We start from the raw sequence: 22,822 nt of genomic DNA, 5'->3' as shown, positions 1-22,822 counted from the left end.
GAGCAGCGAGCCCTTTAGTAAAATACAGATGGCGAGCAGCAAGCACTTGGAGTACTTCGTAAATATTTCGTTAGCCGGAAAAACACAACAATAGGTGCAAAGCTAAGGCGGTTAAACCAGTCCCAGTATATACATCTTATCCAATTGTGCCCTGCTTGATGCCAAATTACGTCACTTAGCTTCACGTGAGTCAGTCAGGGTGGGCGCTCAAGAACTTCAAGAGCTCTCAAGGAGATCTATTAGATCCAAAGCCCGCGATCTAAAGTTTTTCATCTCTTTCTAACCCGACGCTAAAATGGAAGGTATGTTTTTTCTTTTTTTTTTCGGTCACATGGTTCTTATGAAATGTAAATAACGTGACATTCGGTCTAACAAGCATTTCGGGCTTTGGTTTCGATGATCGGCAAACTGGTTTCCCGCTGATTGACTGAAAAAGATTCAACGCAATGAAGCTTTATTTATTTGGAGGCCTCTAGAATCTAACCAATTACAGCCGTACAGATCTGAAAAGCTCTAATGGTAGCTCTGAAGGTCAAATAGAACTGGTAATAGTAGTATTTCTCTAGATTACTTTCTACCTTCGCGAGTGCCTTTCGAGAAGACTTCTTACATTTTGTGTTTCCGCGCGACTTGGAGACATAGTTTCTAGACATGTATCCTCGTTTGGCTAGGCCTTTAGTTTTTGATTAAAATAATTAAAGCAACATTTCATTCAAGAATTTCCCTGAGCCGGTGAAGCACAAACGACCGAGGGTTGTTATTAATGTTATTTTGAGTAATCGGGTTTCACATGCCACCGTTTGGCATCAGATTATAATGTAACATAGTACATAATTATTTATGTATAAAAAATAACTACAAAGCAGGATAAACAAAATTTCGAGAAATCGAGCACATGTTAACGAGAATGCGAGCGTGCGAGCAGTTTCAAAAATTTTGCAAGCACAAGCAAGCTAGCACCCGTGTAATTTTTGCGAGCAACTCGAGCAAAGGCCAAATTTTGTGAGCACTTTTTAATTGAATGGGACCATTCGATACCCCTCACATGCAAAACTAAAACTAAACACGAATTAGTCACCCATGTTTTCCCCCGCTTTGGATTTGAGTTCTCATTGGTTCTTTAAGGTATTCCCTTTCTTCTAATAGGTCGTTACGATAACTGTGGTTTTGCGCTAAGTATGATGTCTCTGAATAAAACTCAGTAAAATTGTTCGTTAATATGCGTATCCAATCATAGCTCATGTGGGCGGAACAAACATCAAACATGCACGTTGAACAAAAATTGATATTTTTATTGCCTCCAAGCAAGAGATGTCTCATCGTGGTTTTTGTTTCCTCGTGTAAACAAAACAGGAAGACCAGGGGCGAAGGAACACTGCCAAATTGCGAATATTTCGCTCGCACACACATTGCAATGAGGCAAAAATGTCGAACTGGCATTTTTCAGGGTGCAAAATTGTTCCAGTTGGGGAAAAATACGCGTTCAACTGATTGGAAAAAATGAAACCCGCTTTCCTTGAAACTTTTTCCGATAAAAACGTTTTTAGAGCTGCCCGTTTTTTACCTTTTCAAGTTTTGATAAAAATAAATTTCCATTTATTCAGCCGGTTTCTTTTCTTGAGAATATTTCAAGATCATTATCAGTGTTTGCTGACAAAAAATGGACATCAGTTGTATTAAGTGGTAGAGTGAACTGCGAATGACTTTATCAATCGATTAGTATGGAAAATTTACTCTGGGCGATGACGTCTAAACATCTTGATTAAATTTAAAGTCATCTGAAACTTGCCCCCGTGTTAGAGACATGCCATGAGAAAGTCAAGCAGTAATCAAGACTCTCTATTGAGATCCTAGGAACTTTCTAAAAGACAGGTATGATCCAAAAACTTTGTCTTCCAATTCATTTCCAGAAATGCGAGGGTGACACACTTTGAGTTACTATAGTTAGCAACAAATGGTGATTTTGTTTTCGGCCGAGGTGCAAGGCAGTGCTCTGATGACAATGATAAACCACTCAATTTCGAAGTTGATTTTCGCCTCGAAATTACAACCTTCTTTTTCATATTTTGCCTTAAAACAAATGACGACCTTATCATCCAGAGACCATTTTAGCTTTCAGAATAGTTGACTTGTAAGGACGAAGGGCGGAGAGCAGAGTTAGCTTTCTCGAGATGTCTACAATAGTTTTATTCCAGCAAACGAGCCAGAGACTACTTGGTTCTATTAACTGAGTTGATAATGTGAATTGTCCTCTAAAACTGGTGTGACGAGCGTTAGCCCTTCTTAGGGCGAAGGTCTTGGGGCCTACTGTTTTCTTGCTTGCTCATTCAGTAAAAACTAACAGTTCGTTTCCGCTCAGTGCGTCGGTCGTATGGATGTCTGGCTTAGTAAAAATTAAAGCTGACCTCGAGGCTAAGTCACTAAAACATTCTAGACCTCAAAATAGTTACAGAGATTACGATATATATAACCGAGATTGACGGGAGGAGCTGGTCAAACATGAATCTGCCAGAACGTTATTTTTGGAACAGAATATTCGCCATTCCTAATCCTTTGAAAGATATTTGATAAAATGATCAAGATTTGATAATGAAAACAATATAATTCTGCACTGTATGACCATTATCAAGGAACATCTTTCTCCTGGTTCACAGAGAATGGTAATTTAAAGGAAATAATGAATAAATTTTGAAGAGTTCTTTTGAGTTATTTCCGTGAAATGACTGTGATCACGAGTATATAGGAAAGACCAAACGTCAGTTTGGTAAGCGTTTGAGAGAGCATCAAAAAGCGGTCTTCTTTTGCAAAAAAGAAAATTCAGCTCTGTTGGAGCACACATGCCTGACTAATCATACAATTGGGTGGGATAATTCTAAAATTATCACCTCTTATCAACGTTACCACAGGCGCCTTTGTTTGAAAGCCTAGCATATGAACTCCGCCCACGCTCCTTTAAATCGTGATGATGGCGGCTTACTTCCTGACGCCTATTTACACCATGTCAGAAATAAGGGCAGCTAATTAGTGAACATATTGAAAGACCTCTTGTTGCAGCGTTTAGATCACCTCTGATGAAGGCACTAGACAGGAGTATCGCAACGTTGGGTCTATGAATTGTACCTTCTAGGTTACATTCATTAAATTTTTAAACCAGAGTAGCAACAAACCTTGTCTAACCTGAGAATGTTTTGCTGTAATGTGTAAAGGTCGGAAATTACGAATTACCTTCATTTGGAGTTCAACAACAGCTTTTATCTGAAACACAAATTGACAGGAGATAGAGTACTCTACGAGCGGGGTCGTTTTTCGCTTAAGTTTTTTTCCTTTTTTAATGGTATTCTGCAGACAAGTCAGCGCAGTCAAAAGCACCACGCATATTGAGCAAAGTCAATTAAAAAAAAAATTCAGAATATCTTATCGAATCAATTATTATATTTCATCCCAGTGACAGTCGGTAACGAGTCTTCATCTGAGTTCTTTCTAAAATTCCCGGAGACATTGTCAGTTTGCAAATGCATTTCAAACTGATTTGAAAAGGACGGTTTAGTTACTTACAAAATTTGATTAAGATATCAGAAGTGTTGATGCAATTATCATTACAGAACGAAAAACATTGCGTTTCGAACAACATTAATCGATTTTTCGAGCTAATCAGATGCTAGTGAGATACATATAGCAATACCCCCCTCCGTTTTCATTTTTGCAGGCTTAGCAAAGAAAAAGGTTCTTGTTCGCCATGAGTGAGTCAGAAAATGCGATTAACTCGACCGCTTAGCCTGCCATTCACCATTTGCATCACCGCAATAGATTGTTCTTGATTTCCAGTTGACAGTATCAGTTGACGAATGCATTTTAAACTTTTTGTAAAATAATGGCTTAGTCACTTAATGCTAGTACATGTATGCATATTTGTAATTGTCACAGCCAGCGATTTCCCCTACGTTTTCCATTTTCATGGGCCTTGCAAGGAAGAAAGGTTCTTGTTCACCATGAATGAGTCAGAACATGTGACTAACTCGACTGCCTCACCTGCCATTCACAATTTTGGTGTTTCACCAATTATAATCACATTTTCCATGTTTTCACCTAATTTGTCCGCTATTTTGTTTGGTTATGCTTTCGTGACTCCCCTGTAGATCAATTCCGCACTCAATTTCAACTTTCTGCTTTGTTTGGGATTAATTGATGCATCCTTAACTAATACACATGCTGAAATTTTGCATACATGGGTGACATTGTAAATTGATTGTTATGGGAAATTAGCCTCGCTCGTAAAAGGCCGATGAGAGAGTGAAAATTCATCATTTAGTAAGCCAGGCCACTCTGAGATCCCAAGAACATTAAAGACAGGTATGGTCAAGAAGATTAAACAGTTCCCGAGTTCGAGCGTGACACTGTTGGTTTACTAGTCAGCCATAGAGGTAATCTCAGAGGGTGATTTTGTTATTGAGGTACAAGGTAGTGGTCGAGTTTCAATCATTTCAAACATTTCTGAAGTTGGTTATATTATCATCAAGAAACGGCAAATTCGTCTTTTTTTCATGTTGCATGAGTATTGAATATTATAACAACCTATTAAAACGCCCAGTGACCATTAAAGGTTTCAGGATGGCTGACTTTTAGGGGCTGAAATGTTCATTGCTAGCATCAGCGATTTGTCGAGAACGAGCCAACGAACCCGCAACAATTTTAGATCATTGACTATAGTTTTATATGAGAAATGGAACCTAGAACCGTCTTTCGCTAGCTCCTCGAAGACAGTAAAAGTCACGACGCCTGGAAATGATGATAAAAAAACGCTTCAGAAGAGCTTTTAGTCCTAGTACCTATCACATTCTTACCTGCTTTTTCGCAAAAAAAAAAAACAAAAACAAAAAAAACGGTGCGTTTCCCTACAGTATGTCATGAGTATGTCTAGTAAAATTCAAAATTTCAAAACAGTTTACAAAAAGTATTGGGGGCTCAGTCGGGAAGAAAAAGTGAAAAAAAAAAAACAGATTTGCGAGACCTTTATTTCTAAACGAACAGATTATTTGCCTTTCCTAATGCCTTGTAAACATCTTCTTTGTATACTTAACCCTTTCACTCCCACAAGTGACCAAGGCAGAATTTCTCCTTACAATATCAATACAATATCAAGCAGGCAGGTGATGAGAATAGAGAAGAGTATCAATTATGGGATTATTAGTTGATCCAATACCAAATTCTCTGAACTAACATCATAAGAATTGTATGGCAGATAGTAAGGAGAATTACTAATTAGATCTTGGAAGTGAAAGGGTTAATTTATGAAACGATCGAGAACTGTTAATAACAAGAATATTATTCGTCAAAATGTAAGTATCATCCGATAAGATATCTCTCCTCTTGTAGTGATAAATCTCTTTAGATACAAAGCATGTTCGTATGAGGTAAATTAATGCTGAAGAATTATTTTGAGGAAAACTAAATGGATGTAAAAAAAAGCTTTTTTATGGTCTGAATTGATCTTTGATTCCATTTTCACCTGCTGGTGAGCTCATGGAAAGAGGCCTGGGAACGCCTTTTCTGCATTATCATAGTATTGCGCAAAAATTAGAAATTACCTTAGTTAAGTACCCCAACAGCTGTCATCTGTTTTCTCGCAGCAATTTCGTAGCGACATATTGACGCTGCACACGATAAAATACTACTTCAAACAAAAGTTGTTTCCGAAACGATCAGACAGGATTAAGGCGATTGTTTTAAATTATGGGTTTCATAACTTTCAAGAAAATTCGGCAAATAAACAAGCTCAGTCAAATACACCGCTCGCATTAAACAAAGTCAGTTTTTGAGTTGCAAAATTTCAGTCTTCAGAATATCCCATCTTTTTGAAAATCTGCATCACTTCGGTAGCCTATTCTAAGCTTTCATCTGAGATCGTTATTGATTACCAAATGAAATTATTATACTTATTACGAAAACTCTAATTGGTCGAGAGCATATAATGAGCATACGTGTGAAGTTGACATCATAACCCAATATCTGCACCACATATATTAGGTTCGAGCTCAAAGTCTGCCTAGTTTTTAAGCCCTACGACCGTGTGGTGTTCTCAAACTTTTTCAGACTCTAAGGGAAGTGTTTTCTCTCGCAGAACGTTTGAAAATGTATAATAAAACAATTCTTGAATTCGGTTTTCGCATGCTATCATGAATTATGCAACCTCGTGTCTGCGTTATCTGTTTATGATTCATGAAATCATACTCAACCTCATCCAAAACTTGCTTGTCATCAGTTGAAAATGCATTTTGAACTGATTCTAAAAGGATGGCTTAGTTACTTATCAAATGTTCAAGAGATGAAAATTGTAAGCGAAAACACGACTGAAAAACAAAAAAATATTCCCGTTTCATGTATGCAACATTTAATTTTGGATGTTAGTACAAGTATACATATTTGTAGTTGTCGCATGTACAGCCAGCATATCTCCTACTCTTTTCACTTTTGCAGGCCTAGCAAGGAAGAAAGGTTGTTGTTCGCCATGAATGAGTCAGAAAATGCGACTAACTCGACCGCCTCACCTACCATTTACAATTATGATGTCTCACCAGTTATGGTCTCATATTCCATATTTTATGCCATCATCATCATCGCTTCCCTCTTGGGAAATATCACAGTCTGTGTAGTCATACTCAACACCAGATCCCTGCGGCAATCCATCAACTCGTGCTTCATACTCTCCCTGGCAGTTTCTGATCTGATAACAGCTTGTCTGGTGATGCCGTTTGACTTGGAGCTGATCATTTCATTCCAGCGCTGGATACATGGTGAAATCATGTGCAACGTATGGACTACAACATACTTAATGGCTGTACCCACGTCCATTCTAAGCTTGTTGGCTTTGACAGTTTATCGATACCGATTACTGCAAGAACCCCTGGACATCTACAAGGCATCGCCGCTGATGACTCGTAGGCGCGCCTCTATAGTCGTTTGCTGTTTATGGGCATACTCCATGCTCTTTTCACTCGCCCCAGTCTTTGGCTGGAAACGGCTTCCAAGAAGTGTTAATTATGAATACTGTTATTTCAACCTCTCTTTAACTTATTCAGTCTTAAGTTCGATGATAAATTTTGTGATACCAGTTATAATCGCTTCCTTCCTGAACTGCAGAATGTTCTGCGTCGCAATCAAGCGGGCGCATCCTCCAAAAACTGGCCGCCGAGCTGGAAAAACTAAACACATGACTAGATTGAAAGAAAAGAGAGGGAATGTTTCAGTAGCTAAACCAGAAAGCATTGAAGACCCAGCAAGGCTTGGTACAGTCCAAGAGAGCTCCAATTCACCTACCACAGAACAACAACCTGTCGAATCTATGCGATCGCGACATGAAGCCATCCTCATCAGGAAATTACAACAACGGAACATTCGTGCAGCCAGGACAACGTTTCTGATCGTTTTCTCGTTCGTGGTCTGTTGGTTGCCTCACTCATTTCTGAGCATCACGTACATTCTGTGTCGGAAATGTGCTATCGATATCGCAAAGCATCCTGAATTGCTTACCTTCTTTCTTATGTTGGGTTATCTTAACTCAGCCATTAACCCTGTTTTGTACAGCTTTCGGAGTTCTGAATTTAAGAAGGCAGTTAAAGATTTCATTAGAAGAAGGCGCCCCTTTCAAGGTGTGCAAATCCGACCAGAGAACACTCGCGCTGTGGAAAGGCGTGCACCAACTCTATAGACTATACCATCCGTTGCCGATTTTGGAGTTAATTTGACATCTAACAGTCGACTTGATTTTAAAATGCTAGAGCGATTTGTGAAGCATAGTTGTAATTCTCGTGTCACAAACCTTTGAAAAAATGAGAGTTAGAAGGAGAGCGCAAGTAAAAGTGCTGCTAGGGGAGAAATAATTTACATATAATTTCACTTTTTTTTTCTCTCCCAAGTTATTCTGTTTCTCTTTCCTTCTCACCTCTAATGTCTGGTTTAACACCATTAACTCAATATTCCAAATAAAGTTGAAATTGCATGATCTCTTTCACAGTTTGGCCCCTCAGTGTTCATGATCGCTACATCACAATAAGTATCTACTGTTTCAAATTCTCGATTATGAGTCTTGAGAACAGACTCCTCAATAGCTGAAAATATCACATCCACAAGGAATAAGCAACTGGGTTTACATTAGAACTTGGTATCGCCACAAAACAGTCTCAGATAGCTATTACGGTGTGTTTATTGAAGACTATAAACTTGATCAAAAAGTAATCAGAAGCCAAAACCTTAACAAACTATTGAACCGTATTCGGTTGACTTGACTTATTTTTTGTTCAGCTCTACTTAATTTACCTTACTAAAATATAATACGACCTTTTACAACCTGTTAGACAAGTCTATTTTTTACCATCGTATCTGGTTACTAACGCTGTACGTTTTACACTCTTCTATGTTTAACATATCTGGAGTTTAATTTAAATTTATAGCTTATGACCTACTTATCTCCTAAAGACACAAAAATAAAATTTAATTCTAAACGTTGTACACTACTGTTACTGAAAATGATCATAAAAAACTACTTCGCTTTTAACTTTTTTTTCCACTCTTTAACTCAATTATTCTGAACGTCAGTTACTTCAGCCACTTTACTGAATGATGATATCAGTTATTCCCTAAATCGAAAAACTCCTCCACACGACCGCGATCATCTACTCTCCAGCGGTATTCCTGCCACTGGTCATTGTCATGCGCACGCACCACCCTTAATGTTTGCTCTTCACGGCCAATCTCTGCGCGGACGTTCAATGGGGCTCCATCCTCTCGAGTTAACGAAAAGAAGTTCAAATTGAGCCGGGTTGCAATCTGCGGGGTAAAAAACATGGAAACAGTTCTCATTGCATCATGTCCAGCAAGGAGTAGCGCCCGCTAAAAATACATGCAAGAAGAGGTTGTAATGTGCAAACGTGAACACACCCACAAGTCGGTGGTGAAAAGTAATACTGTGGGAATGGTGGTAACCTGCGATCTGGCGATTTTTCCCTCGGCGAGCGCTACTGCAAAAATGTATGTCGGAATGTCGGAATGTCGGAATGTCGGAACAAAAATGTATGCGGAGGGGGGGGGGGAAAGGGCATGTACGTATGGGTTGCGGGGGAAGGTTTTGTTTTAGACGGTTCCAGGTACTAAAAGCTTTGGATCTGTCGAAGGAACTCATTTAATCTGATGTAAAGAGGATGAGAGATAGCAGATTCAAACCCTTACAATGCCGTGAAGGTCTTCAGCAAGACGTCCATAAGCTGTGGTGGGTCTCTCACGGATTGAAAACAGCCATTTTCCACTGTTGTCTGTGATTTGAATCTTTGCGAGATCTAAAATATCAAAAACCATAGGCATTAATTCTACAGGTTACTCATCCAAAAAATAAGTAAATATATAAAATCTACATTCTTGGAGATCAGTGCGATTGTAGTAGCAATCAGCTAAATCAGAAATACAATCATGTAGCTTGTTTCTACAGCATTTTTCGATTGAGTGTTGTAAAACCAAACAGAGAACCAAAACAGCTAATCAGAACAAAGCTACATATGGCAAAGAGCCAATAAGAACTCAGAGAAAAGACATCTATGCTGTATTCCGATGACGTGACGCAAAGGTGAGATAAACAACTGCAGAAGAAGACTTAACCTATGCACCATTTATAAAGTCGTCATGTAAAAACCAAAATAAAAAATGAACTATAGCGTGAAGGATAAGTAACAAAACAGATACCCAGGGATATTTGTTTTGATATAATGAGTCACTAGTGGATAACCACCCTGTCCCGGATCGCAATGTAAGACTAAATGCCTGATATACATACAGATTTTATACAGTTAAAACCCTTAACTCCCAATATCTAATTGTTCATTCTCCACTCTAGCTGCTACACATTTCCTAGTACATTAGTTATGAGAATTTGGTATTAGATTAAGATAACAACTACTACCTGATAAGCTTGAGTATTCTTATCACATATTTGCTGAATAATGTACGGATATTTTAGGGAGAAGTAACACGTCAATCACATCCACGTGTTAAAGGATGAAGACAACACAGGAAATGTAAATATGAATACATTGCACACCAGCAGAACAATAGTGAAAAATTTTTTTCTAAACATTTGAACTAATCAATAGTATTTAAGATTCAAAGATTGAAAGTTTACCTGTGATGGAATACGACCAATCATTGGGCATACTTGATGGGGGCAGATCATCGATACTTTGTATTTCGAGGTGATTTAACCCTGGAAAAGAAATTTAAAACGTATGTTACCTTCTGTATTTTCTCATCATCAAGATTAGCATTTGTCCAAAGAAACTTTTCCCAACTTAAAAAATGCACTTTGTGTCACCTCCTTCAAAGAATCTTTGTCAATAAATCCCTTACCACCAACATTACCCATGAAAACTATTAAACAGAATCTTACGTTATTTGTCCCACTTAGTATTAAAATAAGTTAAAAAATATATATATACCAACCTAAATCTTGGCTGACATCAAAATTGTCATCTCTCAGCTGGTTCACATCATTTTCACTTACATCAGTAACCAAATTGGACAGCACATGTCTTTCTAACTCATCAGCCGAAAGACTGAGAACCAAATCTGATAAACAAAACAATCAGAAAACAAAGTGCAAGTAACTCTAGGGACTGACTTTTCTCTACTTCTCTACCCACCCCTGTTAGATATTGAAAGGATTCTTGGGTGAGAACATCTTATCCTGTTTGTCCTGTTTGTCCTGTCTGTTCATTGACCTTCTACTGTATCAATGTCAAATGGTACTAGTTTTTCCTTGGAGCTGCTGTGGGGGGGAGGGGTGCACACCTTCATTAACCTCCCTCCCTCACCACAATAAGAGGATCAAGTCAAATTTTGAGGAGCCAGTTGAGCCATTTCTGTCACTATATGGAGGGAGGAACTATGCAATTAAAGTGTCTAACTTTCAGTTTTAGAGCCCCTAATTTAAAATTAAAACAAACTTAAGGGTTTCCTTTGCAACAAAGCAATCCTTCTAGCTATGAAGTAATTTTCAAAAGTCCTTACCACTTTGAAGTGATCGAAACTGTTGCTCAACAGAGAGATCAGCACCCAGCCAAGGTCCATTAGGGGGGAAGATTGACCCATCCACTTGAAAGTCATCAGCCTCTTCCAAATCATCAACATTATCATCAGTGCCATCATCATCATCATCAGTGCCATCATCATAACAGTCACTGAAGTTTGCATCATCACCCTCCAGATCTGAGGCACGATCATCACACAGTAGCTGGTCAGCGGACATTTCTGACGTAATAGACTTCAATACATTACTTGAGAAAGAGCTAATGCTGGAGGCACCATCAGAATATTGCTCTGTGTCCCCCCAGGTTGGAAGGAGAAAACCTGATGCATCTTGAGCTGAAAATAACATAAAAGGTGGTGTGTCATTTAAAAATGTACTGAACACGAACATTCTATCTTGCCTCATAATGACAAAATTCCTGGCTTCCAAATAACCAGTCTTGATAGAAAGCATACAGAGCCACTTTACCAGGCTGAAAAGTACAGCAAGAAATCTAGCTTACTTTTTGGGATCAGGTCAGCATGTGACTTATTTTGGGAAGCTTAAGCCAGTAAGAAAAACGGCTACTTTGCATGACTGTCCAGTATAAAATTTAAAGGAAAATGGAGCACAGTTGTGCCTATGTTTTTCTTAATAAATGGATTCTTCAGGGTTATTCAGTATTTAGTGGTTTAGGAAGGCTTAAAATAATATAAATGCATTTTTATCAATAAAAATTATTTGAGAGGGCAGTTGATGAGACTAGGGTACTAAATTACATCAAAATCATCCCTGTGGATACTATCAAGGCTACCTTACCAGCCATTATTGCTGGATGTCTCAGCAGCTGCCTTGCAGTCTTACGATCAGCTGGCTTTAGAATGAAGCCCTGGCTGAAGAGGTCCTCAACCTCTGGGCTGCATGGAGGAGAAGATGGTGGTTCCTTAGCCGTACCAATCTGTGAAAAAAATAGATGTAGCTAAAGAAGTTGAACACAAACCCTAAAATATCTATGCAAACTGAAAACTTTTATGTCAGGTGCAGAAAAAAATTCTGAGTCCCATGAGGTATGCCAACCTTAGACCATTGTATTCCAAACTCAGCTGCCCTACCACTGAGCCACATGCAGAGACTTGTAGTGAGCTGGATCACTTGGAGGTTTACAAGTGATACATATCTTGCATACTGCTATGATCAACATTGGAGGGAAGTATCATGTGTACAAACAGAATAACAAACATAGTAAAATTTACCTTATAGATCAGTGAACCATGACATGAATCCATCCAAGGTGGAAGTCCTGTCAGCAGTTGGTAAAGCAAGCACATGCAACTCCAAATATCTGTGCTAAAAGAGTGTTTATCACTCCGACACATCTGATGACATGAAATAAAGAAACTTGTCAATTTGTAAAAAATTGTCAAGAGAGTAGCCATAATTCAAATTAATTTGTTATAAACTATAAGAATGTGAGAAAAACCACAATGACTATACCAAAGAAACAAAAAACCCCTTAACCCTATAACTCCCAAGATCTGATTTTTAATTCTCCCTTCCAGCTGCTACACATTTCCCTTTAAATTAGTAATAAGAATTTGGTGTTAGATCAAGATAACAACTTCTACCCGATAAGTTTGAGTATTCTCATTCTCCATTTGTTGGATAGTGTATGGATATATTAAGGAGAAGTTACATGTTCATCACTCCTGGAAGTTAAAGGGTTAAGTTACATACAGGTGTGTAATACACTTCTACTGACAACAATGATTCAATTTATGACAGCTACATTTACCTCTGGGGACATAAAAGGTTCTGTGCCTCTTGGGATGTTATCCTGAAGAGAGCTCTCACATCTGATGCTTGTTCCAAAGTCAGCAAGTTTCACATGTTGACCAGTCTCATCCACAAGAACATTACCACCTGTGCACAGAAAAATACAACACACTCACTGACATGAAAAAAATTACAGACATATATTAAAGGATAAAAAATGAATACAAGTGAATTTGTTCTGGTAAACACACTCTGCTGAATGAATGTTCACTGTTCTATACAGCATGGTGAGAGATAAACAATTATGAGACTTTAGTGGAAGCCCAAAATTGGAATAACCAAGCATAAGCTGCTCATTGATCTGGACACTTGTTTACTAATTTAGACTAGGACTGTCATTTTACTCATTCTCACAAATGCTAAGTGATGTGGCTTATAGCTGACAGTGCAAAAACAAAAAACAAAAACAGCACAGGTTGAAGTTAAAAAAATAAAAGTAAAAAGGTGAGCAAATTAATTTCTTTTCATTTTATGTGAAAATGACTTGAAAGAATTGAAGTAATTTATTTGTAAGCATTAAATTGAAAATGTAATCTGTTAAATTTTCTAACAGATGACTTTTCATAATGCTTGCAGATTATGTTACCAAAAGCAAGCCACTAGGGCAGCATCCAAACAGCCATTAAAACAGCCCATGGCCAGCACTTAATGGGAGCCATAAATTTAGCTTCCATAATGTCACAATGTTTTGATTCATTTCAATGAGCACACAGAGTTTCCTTGAAATAGGAAAAAACTTCAAAGATACCAACAAAATATCCCAAAAGATGCATAACAGAGATGATTAAGGAGAAAAATCATAAAAAAAAAACATAAAAAATTTTTCAAGATTCACAAGCATAATGCAGCTCCATGATTATGCATACACTAACCCTTTATGTCGCGATGCAGTATTAATTGTGAGTGCATGAATTCTACTGCAGACAGAACTTTTCCAAGGACATGGATTGCCCAGATCTCATTATTATTCATTCGTCCAGCATACTCCTCAACAGAGCCACCTAAAAGGAAGAATGAACACAATTGAACTACTGCACAAGGATTATAAACAAAATCAATACAAGAAAACATAAGATGAACTTCTAACTGTGTGGTGCTTTGAGGCAAGAACAGAGTAAGAAAATTAAGGGGGTAAGTTTCCAAAGAAACTATGGTGTCACATGATTAGGGAGTATTACACGGTAATTTGGTTTTATCAACCAAGTTGATAATGTGGATTAGCCACTGCAAAGAGTTTTTAAGCTGACTTTTCAACCATAAGGATCTTCCTTCAACCCAGCAATATTTTCCAAGTTTCATTACCAGTTGCAAGAACTCGTTTGTAATCCTTGATGGACAGAGGGAGGGAGATGTTAGTAAAGTACCTTAGCAAAGAAAAGAACACTGGCTAGAGCTAAACATTTTGCTAGGGAGTCAGGTGTAGAGAGTCCAGAGCACAATTCACAAGGAGAGTCCATCTCTCAGACAAAAAACAAAAAAAAAAACTTCTACTCTACTACAACTTCATGAGAGCCCAAAATATCCATCAGGATCAAAACAGACATTTATTTCAGTTAGTAACCTTGCATGTATCCTAACCTTCATTTCAAACTTATCATTACAAATTAACACATAGAAATCAGGGAACCTTGTACTAAAATCAAAGTTACATTTACACAGAATGAAAAAAAATTGCACACACCACTCATATATTCCATGAATATAATCACTGTGCCACTCTGTCTGAATTTCATGGCACCATACAATTCCAAAATGTTTGGGTGTCGTCCAGACAACCCTCCCCAAATTTCAATCTCATTACTTTCAAACTTGCTGGTGGGAATCTACATGGCAAAAATATCACATAAGAATACATCATCGCATAATCAAAATTGATCATTTATTATTTATTACAAATGTTTGAGACAAAGCATTAAAATGAATGAATGAGTAGCAGTAATTACCGGATGATTTTTAATGGTATTAACCCTTTAACTCCCAGACTAAGTTTGTAATTCTCCTTACTGTCAACCATACAACTCTTATGATGTTAGTTCAGAGAATTTAGTATTGGATCAACTTATTATCCCCAAATTGATATTTTTCTTTATTCTCGTCAGTTATCTGGTTGATATTGTATTGATATTGTATTAATATTGTAAGGAGAAATTCTGTCTTGGTCACTCATGGGACTTAAAGGGTTAAGAGTGAATGGAGTCCAATTTGGTCTGTTATCAAACTGACAGACAGCTGTGTAGTAAGGGTCCAATTTGTTAATCCTGTATTTGTTTAAACACAGTATTGAATACATTACTTTCAGTCACAAGACAACCTGAGTGGATATGTGTTAACTGTCCTCCTCAAACACTGCCCTATAAGCATTAAAAACTGCAAATCTGACTGCTGATAACCAATCACCTTTGAAAATTTTGTAACAGTTAATATGTATAATAGTTTTTAAATAAATGATAAATTGATAGACTTGTTAACTTAAGGGCATGTAAACAAAGGGGGTAAGTTTCTAGAGAGGTAATGTTGTGGTGCTGCATCAACTGAGTTGATGAAGTAAACAAGCCACCTTAAAGAGTTTCAAAGCTGACTTTTGGACCATTAACCTAACAAAGGGCTAATGCTCAAAACATCAGCTTTGATATTCTTTATAGTGGCCAATTTCACATTAAAGCAAAAATTATTTCCTTTATTTGAAAAAATCATGTACCTTTTTGATGGCAAAAAGAGACTGGTTTGACAAGTCGAGGCAAAGGTAACAACGGCCACAAGAGCCCCCTCCAATTGAATGAATTACTCGCCAATGGGTTTTCTCAAAGTAAGACCCATTCTCGCCAACACCCAACTTCTCCTAAAAAGAGCAGATAGCAACAGTTTGTTCTAAGAAACTCCTGATTTAAGCCTGGCAAATACCAGCCATAACAGCTGAACAGCCTATCAAGACAGACTAAGGAGAGAGAGACGGAGATCCCCCCCCCCCCCCATGATCTGATGAATACAAGTAATTCCCCTTTACACAAAGTAGATGCTACACAGCCTCTTGTGAATTGATTAGTGATCACAGAAGCATTTGGTGCCATATCAAGATAATAATACATTCCAAATAGTATGTTACTTTCTACTTGTTTGCTAGATAGTGTATTTTAAAATTGCGAGAAAGAACCTCTTAAACCCTTGATAGAATTTGAAGGGAGATTTAAATTCCTTTATATAGGAGGTTCAAGGAAAATGTAAGTTATTATTTAAATATCTCTTGTGGGAATTTGAAGGAAGGTTTTAATTCCTCTATATAGAAAACAAATGTGGGTGATTCAGGGTAGTCATGTATATTTTCAAGCAGCCATCTAATGGATGTTCATCTTCCTGAGAGCTGAAATGCAAACAAGACATATGACATAGGATTAATTAGCAGTACCTGGTTCAAGGGCCAAATGACCTCCCCTTGTTCCTGCACCACATCACTTCCCACAGTCTGGCTTGTACAAGTATTTGTCACAGACACATCAGCCACACTCAATGGTGCACTTGGTGAACAGTCTTCAAATTCAGCCTGGATGGATTCCTGGCTAACAGGACCTCTGGTAACTTGGACATCAGGTGGTCGGTCCACATGGTACTGATTCCATCCATTTGCACTTCGCAAGGGTTCACAGTTAGATGTCAAGCTTCTATCAGCAATCACGATGTCTTTAACTGGAACTGTGTCTTCTTGGGCGCTTGCAGCTTCCAGTCTTGCCAAAACTTCCTTAAAACCACCCAGGAACTCTTCACTGTCTTCATTTGTGGGTGTTGAGGGGGGTGTGGGTCTGAAGAACAACTGATCAAGGGCCCATGTCCATTTCCTGTTCCCTGGAAGGCAGTTTGTAGTGGTACGCATGTACTCCCTGATGTAATCACACCTTGCAACTACACATCGTCCTAACGGAAGAATGCACTTTGAAACATGGTTCCACAGCATATCCTTATAACAGATGCAGTCTTCACATCCACCCAACACACGCATAATGCAATTTTGCGAGTGGTCAAGCAAGTATTGGATTTGCTGACAGAAGGCATCGGTACACTTCTGCCACTCTCTCTCAGAATTCAAGTTTCGGCGACAGGTAAAGGCTTTCTGCAGGTCTTTATCTGATTCAGTTTTGCAGATTTCCTCTGATTCAACCTAGGAAGAGTTAAAGTGAAAATGGAAAGCTTGTTATATAATATTTGTCATAAATACATTAGCAACAAAATCAAATTCAGCATATTAAATGCTATGAAAATAAACCTGCCCCTGCATACCCATTAAATTCTTTAATTCCTCTTTGATTGGGGTTTCAAGTTTTTTCCAGAAAGAAAAATTTGCATTGGAGAACTATGTTTGAACAATAGTTTTCAAAGACATTCCAAGTTAATTCAAGATACCTGTGACTCAATGGGTAAGAAATGTGAGTGAGCTTCCATCTTAGCTGCAGTAACATCAATCCGCAGGTCCTACAATTTCATACAGAAGTTTAGTCAAAACAAAAGTTGTGCTGGTACGAAGAACTTTCATGTTTTTTTAAATGGCTGATCTAGGCTTGATTCGTAACCAGAATGGACATTGTACTCTGAGATAGAAGAATGGGAATTAAATTTTTCCACATGGAATTTTCAAAAGCATGACACAAATAATCTGAATTACTGTTTTAGCAAGGGCCATTTTGGTTGCAATGCCAACTAGAAAAATTAAGTGACAACTTGTGTTTTGCTGTCATGCAGCCAGTTTCAGTTGCCAAACGGTCACTTTGAAAAAAGTCGCACTTGGAACCCTGTCTTGCAACTGAGATATTCTCTTGATGCATTTTGTGTCTGTGAAGACAATACACCTGTTACCAACTGAGTTCAATATACGCATTGTAGGCTATGGCTGCCTTTATCTTCTCAAATTTATGGCCCAAGCGCAAGGCACACTGGTCAAATATCCAAGCAGAAAATCTCAGTTACAGACCAAGAAAAATTGGGTTCAAACAGAAGGGGAACAATTTAATTGAAGCAAACTTTTAAACTTGGCAGCCTTAGAGTGAAATAAATTGTGTTACCTCCAAAATTGACAAATCAAATCAAATGTTTTAACTGAGAAATATTAATAATGATACATTAATTTTCAGAGACAAAAGACGAGCTTCCCTTTACCTTGTTCGTAAAACATCATGAGAGCTTTAACTAACCTGTTGAGCAGCTTTCTTGGCACTGTCAGAACCTGAACATTTGTCATTTTTCTGTGTAGATGATTCAACACTTTTACCAGGCATTGTGCTGCAGCTACTTGAGGACTGTGGACCAGACTGTACACCAGACTGTACACCATCTCTCCAACTGTCATCTGTGAGAAATATACAAATCAATCCAGTGGTAAATTAAAATGCTCCAAAGTCGTATGTACCACTGTCAATTAAAGTTGGTAGCCTATCAAAACTGCCAGCTGGTCTATTATCTTACGCCACATACTTTCACATCATAAGTGCTCATGAAAAATGGTACAGTTATTGAAATACCCATATAGAAATACCATCAAACAGAATTGTATTGCAGCCATTCTCCAGTTGTCAATGGAATTAAATGCAAAACTTATTACCAAAAAGTTTAGATAGTAAACTAATTCAGGTCTGCTTTTAAGTTCCAGTAAAATTACAAGTCAGAACACCTGGGAACGTCAATTAATTGTATATCCCAGTCATATGCGTAATCTGCCAAGCAACATAGCCTTGACATTACACTTGCTGCCTGCTCTTTCTCATTTGCATTCAATTTTAAAACTTACTGACAGCCCTGGTATTCAAATAATCAAGCAGTGGAACACATTCTCCTACCAGTTCTGTGAAATTCGCTACAATCCTCCTCATTGTTGCAGGAACCATGACTACCATTATCACCATCATTTTCACAACCCTGTTCCTCAGGCGCATGCTCACTTTTGTCCTCATTGTCCATGTCACTACCGCTACTACCTTGACAGCCACCAACACGAAGAGTCTGCTTCCTGTTATCATCACCATCACCACCATCTCCTCCACTACCACTACTGCCACCTGAGTAGCTGATGCTCCCATTGCCACCCTCCGCCTGTGGGGAAGGTTTAACTCTATCTGGAGGTGTCTGATTTTCATTCCTACTTGAAGCATTCGTTTTATTCTGAGTGCTTCCTGTATCTGCTGGTTCTCTGGTTAGTAAACCCACAATGACATTATCACAAGATGATGTTTTCAGTGTCAGATTTTCTTCCTGGGCCACAACCCAGTCATGCTCCTTAGGAATTTTCATGGTTTCCTTTCCAGTCCATGGGACATGTAGGTTGGCACTGATCACAAGAAAACAAAACGCACAGTTACCAACCTATGCAGTCTTTAAATGCAGCCATGTGTTGAAATTTTGTGATATTTTGTCAACATGCAAACTATAACATATCATCACATACAGTGGGCACTGTACTTGTAAAATCACAATACAACACAAACATTGCACTGTTACAGTCTCTATGAAACCAATGCAACAACATACATGGCAAATAACGAGCTGCCATTTAGCATATATGTTATAAAGAAGGTGTTTTAAGTTTGTACATACATTCATTTAATGCTCAGGTTTGTTTCACTCCAAATGGCATTAAGAAGACACTTGCAAATTTCGTACTTTAACCAAAGCTGAACTTATTCTCATCACAGTTCCGTAATTCAACTCTCCTTTTTACTTATTGTAACGATTGGTTTAGACAGAAAACAACAGTCTGAATTTCCTTTCAGTATGATATAGAAAACAAACAACTCTAGCATTTTTGTGATGCCTTACAAATTCCGCAAAAACGTTGGGTACCGACAAGCGAGGGAAATTTCCCATCCTAAAAACTTTCCCTAGAAAAGAATATTTACGAACACCAAACAACATATGCTTCTTAAAACTTTAAAACAACAGTGCGTAACGTTTCAAGAGATATTAAAGCTTGTCGCAAATCTCATTAACTTCTACACGTGAAGAAATGAACTATCTAGTAAGCTATCTGTATTCAAAAACTGAAAGAAATTTTTCCTTACTCTGCTTCGCCAACACGCACTCGTATTCCTCCTTTCGAAGAAATCCCCGATTTGACAGCATCCCAGAATGATGAAGAGTCTACAAGGGACAAAAATGAGAGATAGGTCAGCGAATAAACGTTGAAATGTAAGCTGCAGTAAACAGCTGAACGAGTCTCAATTCGATTACACAGGAAGAGGAGGGAAGCGTTGTTAAATTGGCTAATTACTTACTTAATCCCGCCGCAATGTCACCAGCTTCGTCTTTTCCTACAGCTATGTTCGTGTTCTTGCTTCCACGGTCACTTAGGAGCGTGATAAAGTCTTGGATTCTAAACGGAGACAATTTGTTTCGGAAGTCGAACGGATGCACATAAACATGGGAGCTGCGTTCGGCAGGCTTCACTAGGTCGCTTTCAAGCGCAGAATCAGCTTTTGATACTCCAGATTTCATGCTTTCACTATCGTTTAATGTAAAGGAGTTCTTCGTCTGACCATCTCGAGACTCTGACGGGCTAGAATCATCGTTTTCCAAGAGAATATTCCGCCAAAGTTCACTTCCTTTTCCAACCAGATAAATGATGCGGGCAAAGATCGCATCAAACACAGGAATATAAACGTAAGGTTGAAGAAAGATCTGTGAATTTTGGGAAATCCACACTAAGGCTTGTACAATCAATCGGAAAACGTTCATTTCTGTCCAAGAATTGGTACGTGTTACCCTAAGAGGCGCCATTTTGAGAATGAACGAGAAACGATGTGTATGGAATTCAAGGAGTAAAAATCATGTGATTTATCACGTGAGTGGGGGAATCCCTAAACTGATCAACAACCACAACGTAAGCAATATCCGATCTTTTTCTTTCTCCTTCTCTCTAAATACCCCGAGCTTGTTGAGTTTCAGGTTCACGATTTTTCAAATTATTCTCTTTTTTCCCCAGGTTATAAAACAATGCTTTAAACGTCTATGCCTTTTGGCAAACAACACCGAAAAATGTTTTGGTTCTGCCCTTTTAAAAAATTAAGTACAAAACATTTAAATGATTACGTAAGCGTCGTTTCAAAACACGAAACGTGATTGAAGATAGACACGTTTCCCGCGCTTTTCCTAAAGGTTATGTAACTGTTCGGAAGCAAGTGAGACAGCCAATAAATTCAGATTATTTTTCAAGAAACTGCTTTACCGTGCCTTAAGGTCATAAGGTGAGAGGATTAACTCGTCACTAGTAAACACATGTCAAATTAATTTCTTCCAAACATTCATCGAGAACAATTCACTTTCCTCTAAACAGAGGATCCGCTAAACTTTGCCTTGCCACCAACAGCTGTATTTAGTTTTAGCTCAGTCCTGTTTAACGTAGCTCCTGAATGAACTCATATCGTGAATTTACACTGTATCTTTTCGAAAATTTCTTTAAAGTAGGGCTATTCTAATGCGCCATTTATTTTTCGAGAAACGTGAATTTAATGAATGATTTTACAATGTCAGTGATCCGAAGGTTGATCCACGACCTAAAAGCTTCGCTTAATTTGTAACTGTAAAGTTTCGCGTGATCCAACCAAGGGTTCGCGTGACCTATGCTTACACAGATGGTTTCGCGCGTGATCAATAAACAACTTTCATTACGTGACCGATATTCATGATTTTATCAATTCATCCGCGTGATTTAATTTGAATCCCAAGTCCAACGGAGGATTCATAATTTAAAAAAATTTGACTTCCATGGGCGAATTCCGAAAAAATCGTAACGTTTGCCATTATAAAGCATTATTAGAGAATGTGCTGTGTTTTTGAGGAAAATGGCGATCTAACTATTTGAAAAATTCAAATGATCACAGGAAGGGGGAATCCTTCGACCTGGTGGCAAGTTGTTTTCCTTTTTTAGTTGAGCGGTATACAGTTACGTAACAAAAAACCGCTTCTACACTCACAACGTGATTTGAGAAGGTCACGTTGCGTCTCTCAATCGATTGTATAGTAAGTTCTTGCAATTACAGTAGAACCTCGATTTAACGAAGTGTTAAGGGACTGGGGAAATTTGTTCGTTATATTGAAGGTTTGTTATATCAAAAACATCAATTTAACGAGTTTTCGGGAAAACAGCTAAAATGTTTGTTATATCGAGGCATGGTTAATAATTGATTTTCTTTCTTTTTTTTTTTTGTTCGGTGTGACGTTGCGCTACTTGGCAATTTGGGATCGGAACGATTATTGTAAATAACATTCGTGCATTTATGTCGATATGAAGAATTATACCTCACAATTTTTCTCTAGATAATTAAACTAGTGACCACTCTGCGAACAGCAATTGTAAATTTTTTTTTTATTCTCCGACGCGTTTCGTCTAACTGTCGTAAACTTCATTAGAGAATTTTTTACAATTAACACTAAACGCCTGTATTTGTATGCCATAGTTAGCGGCTATTACGGTTGGCCGATATCAGAAACAGAAGCAGGCGAAGTTGTGAACAATTTGGAAAATTTTTCAAGCAAGGTGTGAAACATATTTGGGAGCCACGGTTTTAGTTTAGTGTTAACTTCAAAAACTCCCTGAAAAAGTCGACGACAATTAGACGAAACACGTCGGAGAATAATGTAATTTCTGACGTTTGAGTGACTTGGGAACGAATTAGTCAAAAATTAATATTCTGATGGCACGTCGAAGAGGTTCGCTTGGGATCATGGAAGTTTCGGATTATTTAAGCGTTTCGCGGGAAAATTAAGTCATTCTAGGTCGGTCAGTGTTATGTTCGACCACTTTTTTTGTTGTTGTTGTTGTTGTTGTGATGCAATTTTCGTTTTCCAAATCCCTGTAAAATATCACTTCATTCATTGATTTTTCTTGGTGATTAGCAGTTTAACCAGGTTAGTTTACCCTTTCCTCGTGATATTGTGCTGCTGCATTAGATGAAGAATACGTTTCCA

At 38.0% G+C, this 22,822-nt stretch overlaps 2 protein-coding genes across 2 annotated transcripts; one reads left to right on the top strand and one right to left on the bottom strand.

Moving 5' to 3' along the window:
• The first annotated feature begins 164 nt into the window (after positions 1–164).
• On the top strand, positions 165–8,002 carry LOC149040658 (5-hydroxytryptamine receptor 1D-like). The gene is made up of 2 exons (XM_089182410.1): positions 165–302; positions 6,475–8,002. The coding sequence occupies exon 2, from the start codon at positions 6,506–6,508 to the stop codon at positions 7,703–7,705; it is 1,200 nt and encodes a 399-aa protein (XP_089038536.1). The 5' UTR covers positions 165–302; positions 6,475–6,505; the 3' UTR covers positions 7,706–8,002.
• A 180-nt stretch (positions 8,003–8,182) lies between these two features.
• On the bottom strand, positions 8,183–20,688 carry LOC113673021 (uncharacterized). Its single transcript, XM_089182403.1, has 17 exons — positions 20,131–20,688; positions 19,918–19,996; positions 18,700–19,187; positions 18,058–18,212; positions 17,273–17,341; positions 16,284–17,030; positions 15,579–15,719; positions 14,562–14,703; positions 13,753–13,881; positions 12,840–12,967; positions 12,301–12,423; positions 11,867–12,005; positions 11,050–11,403; positions 10,483–10,608; positions 10,166–10,246; positions 9,223–9,329; positions 8,183–8,823 (listed from the first exon to the last, which is right to left on the bottom strand). The coding sequence occupies exons 1-17, from the start codon at positions 20,630–20,632 to the stop codon at positions 8,623–8,625; spliced, it is 3,711 nt and encodes a 1,236-aa protein (XP_089038529.1). The 5' UTR covers positions 20,633–20,688; the 3' UTR covers positions 8,183–8,622.
• Between the last annotated feature and the right edge of the window lie 2,134 nt (positions 20,689–22,822).

Source organism: Pocillopora damicornis, chromosome 9 (genome assembly GCF_964200805.1).
Source record: "Pocillopora damicornis chromosome 9, jaPocDami1.2, whole genome shotgun sequence".
Classification (NCBI taxonomy): domain Eukaryota; kingdom Metazoa; phylum Cnidaria; class Anthozoa; order Scleractinia; family Pocilloporidae; genus Pocillopora; species Pocillopora damicornis.
Note: the sequence above shows the minus strand (reverse complement) of the source record. Positions and strands in the feature narration are given on the sequence as shown.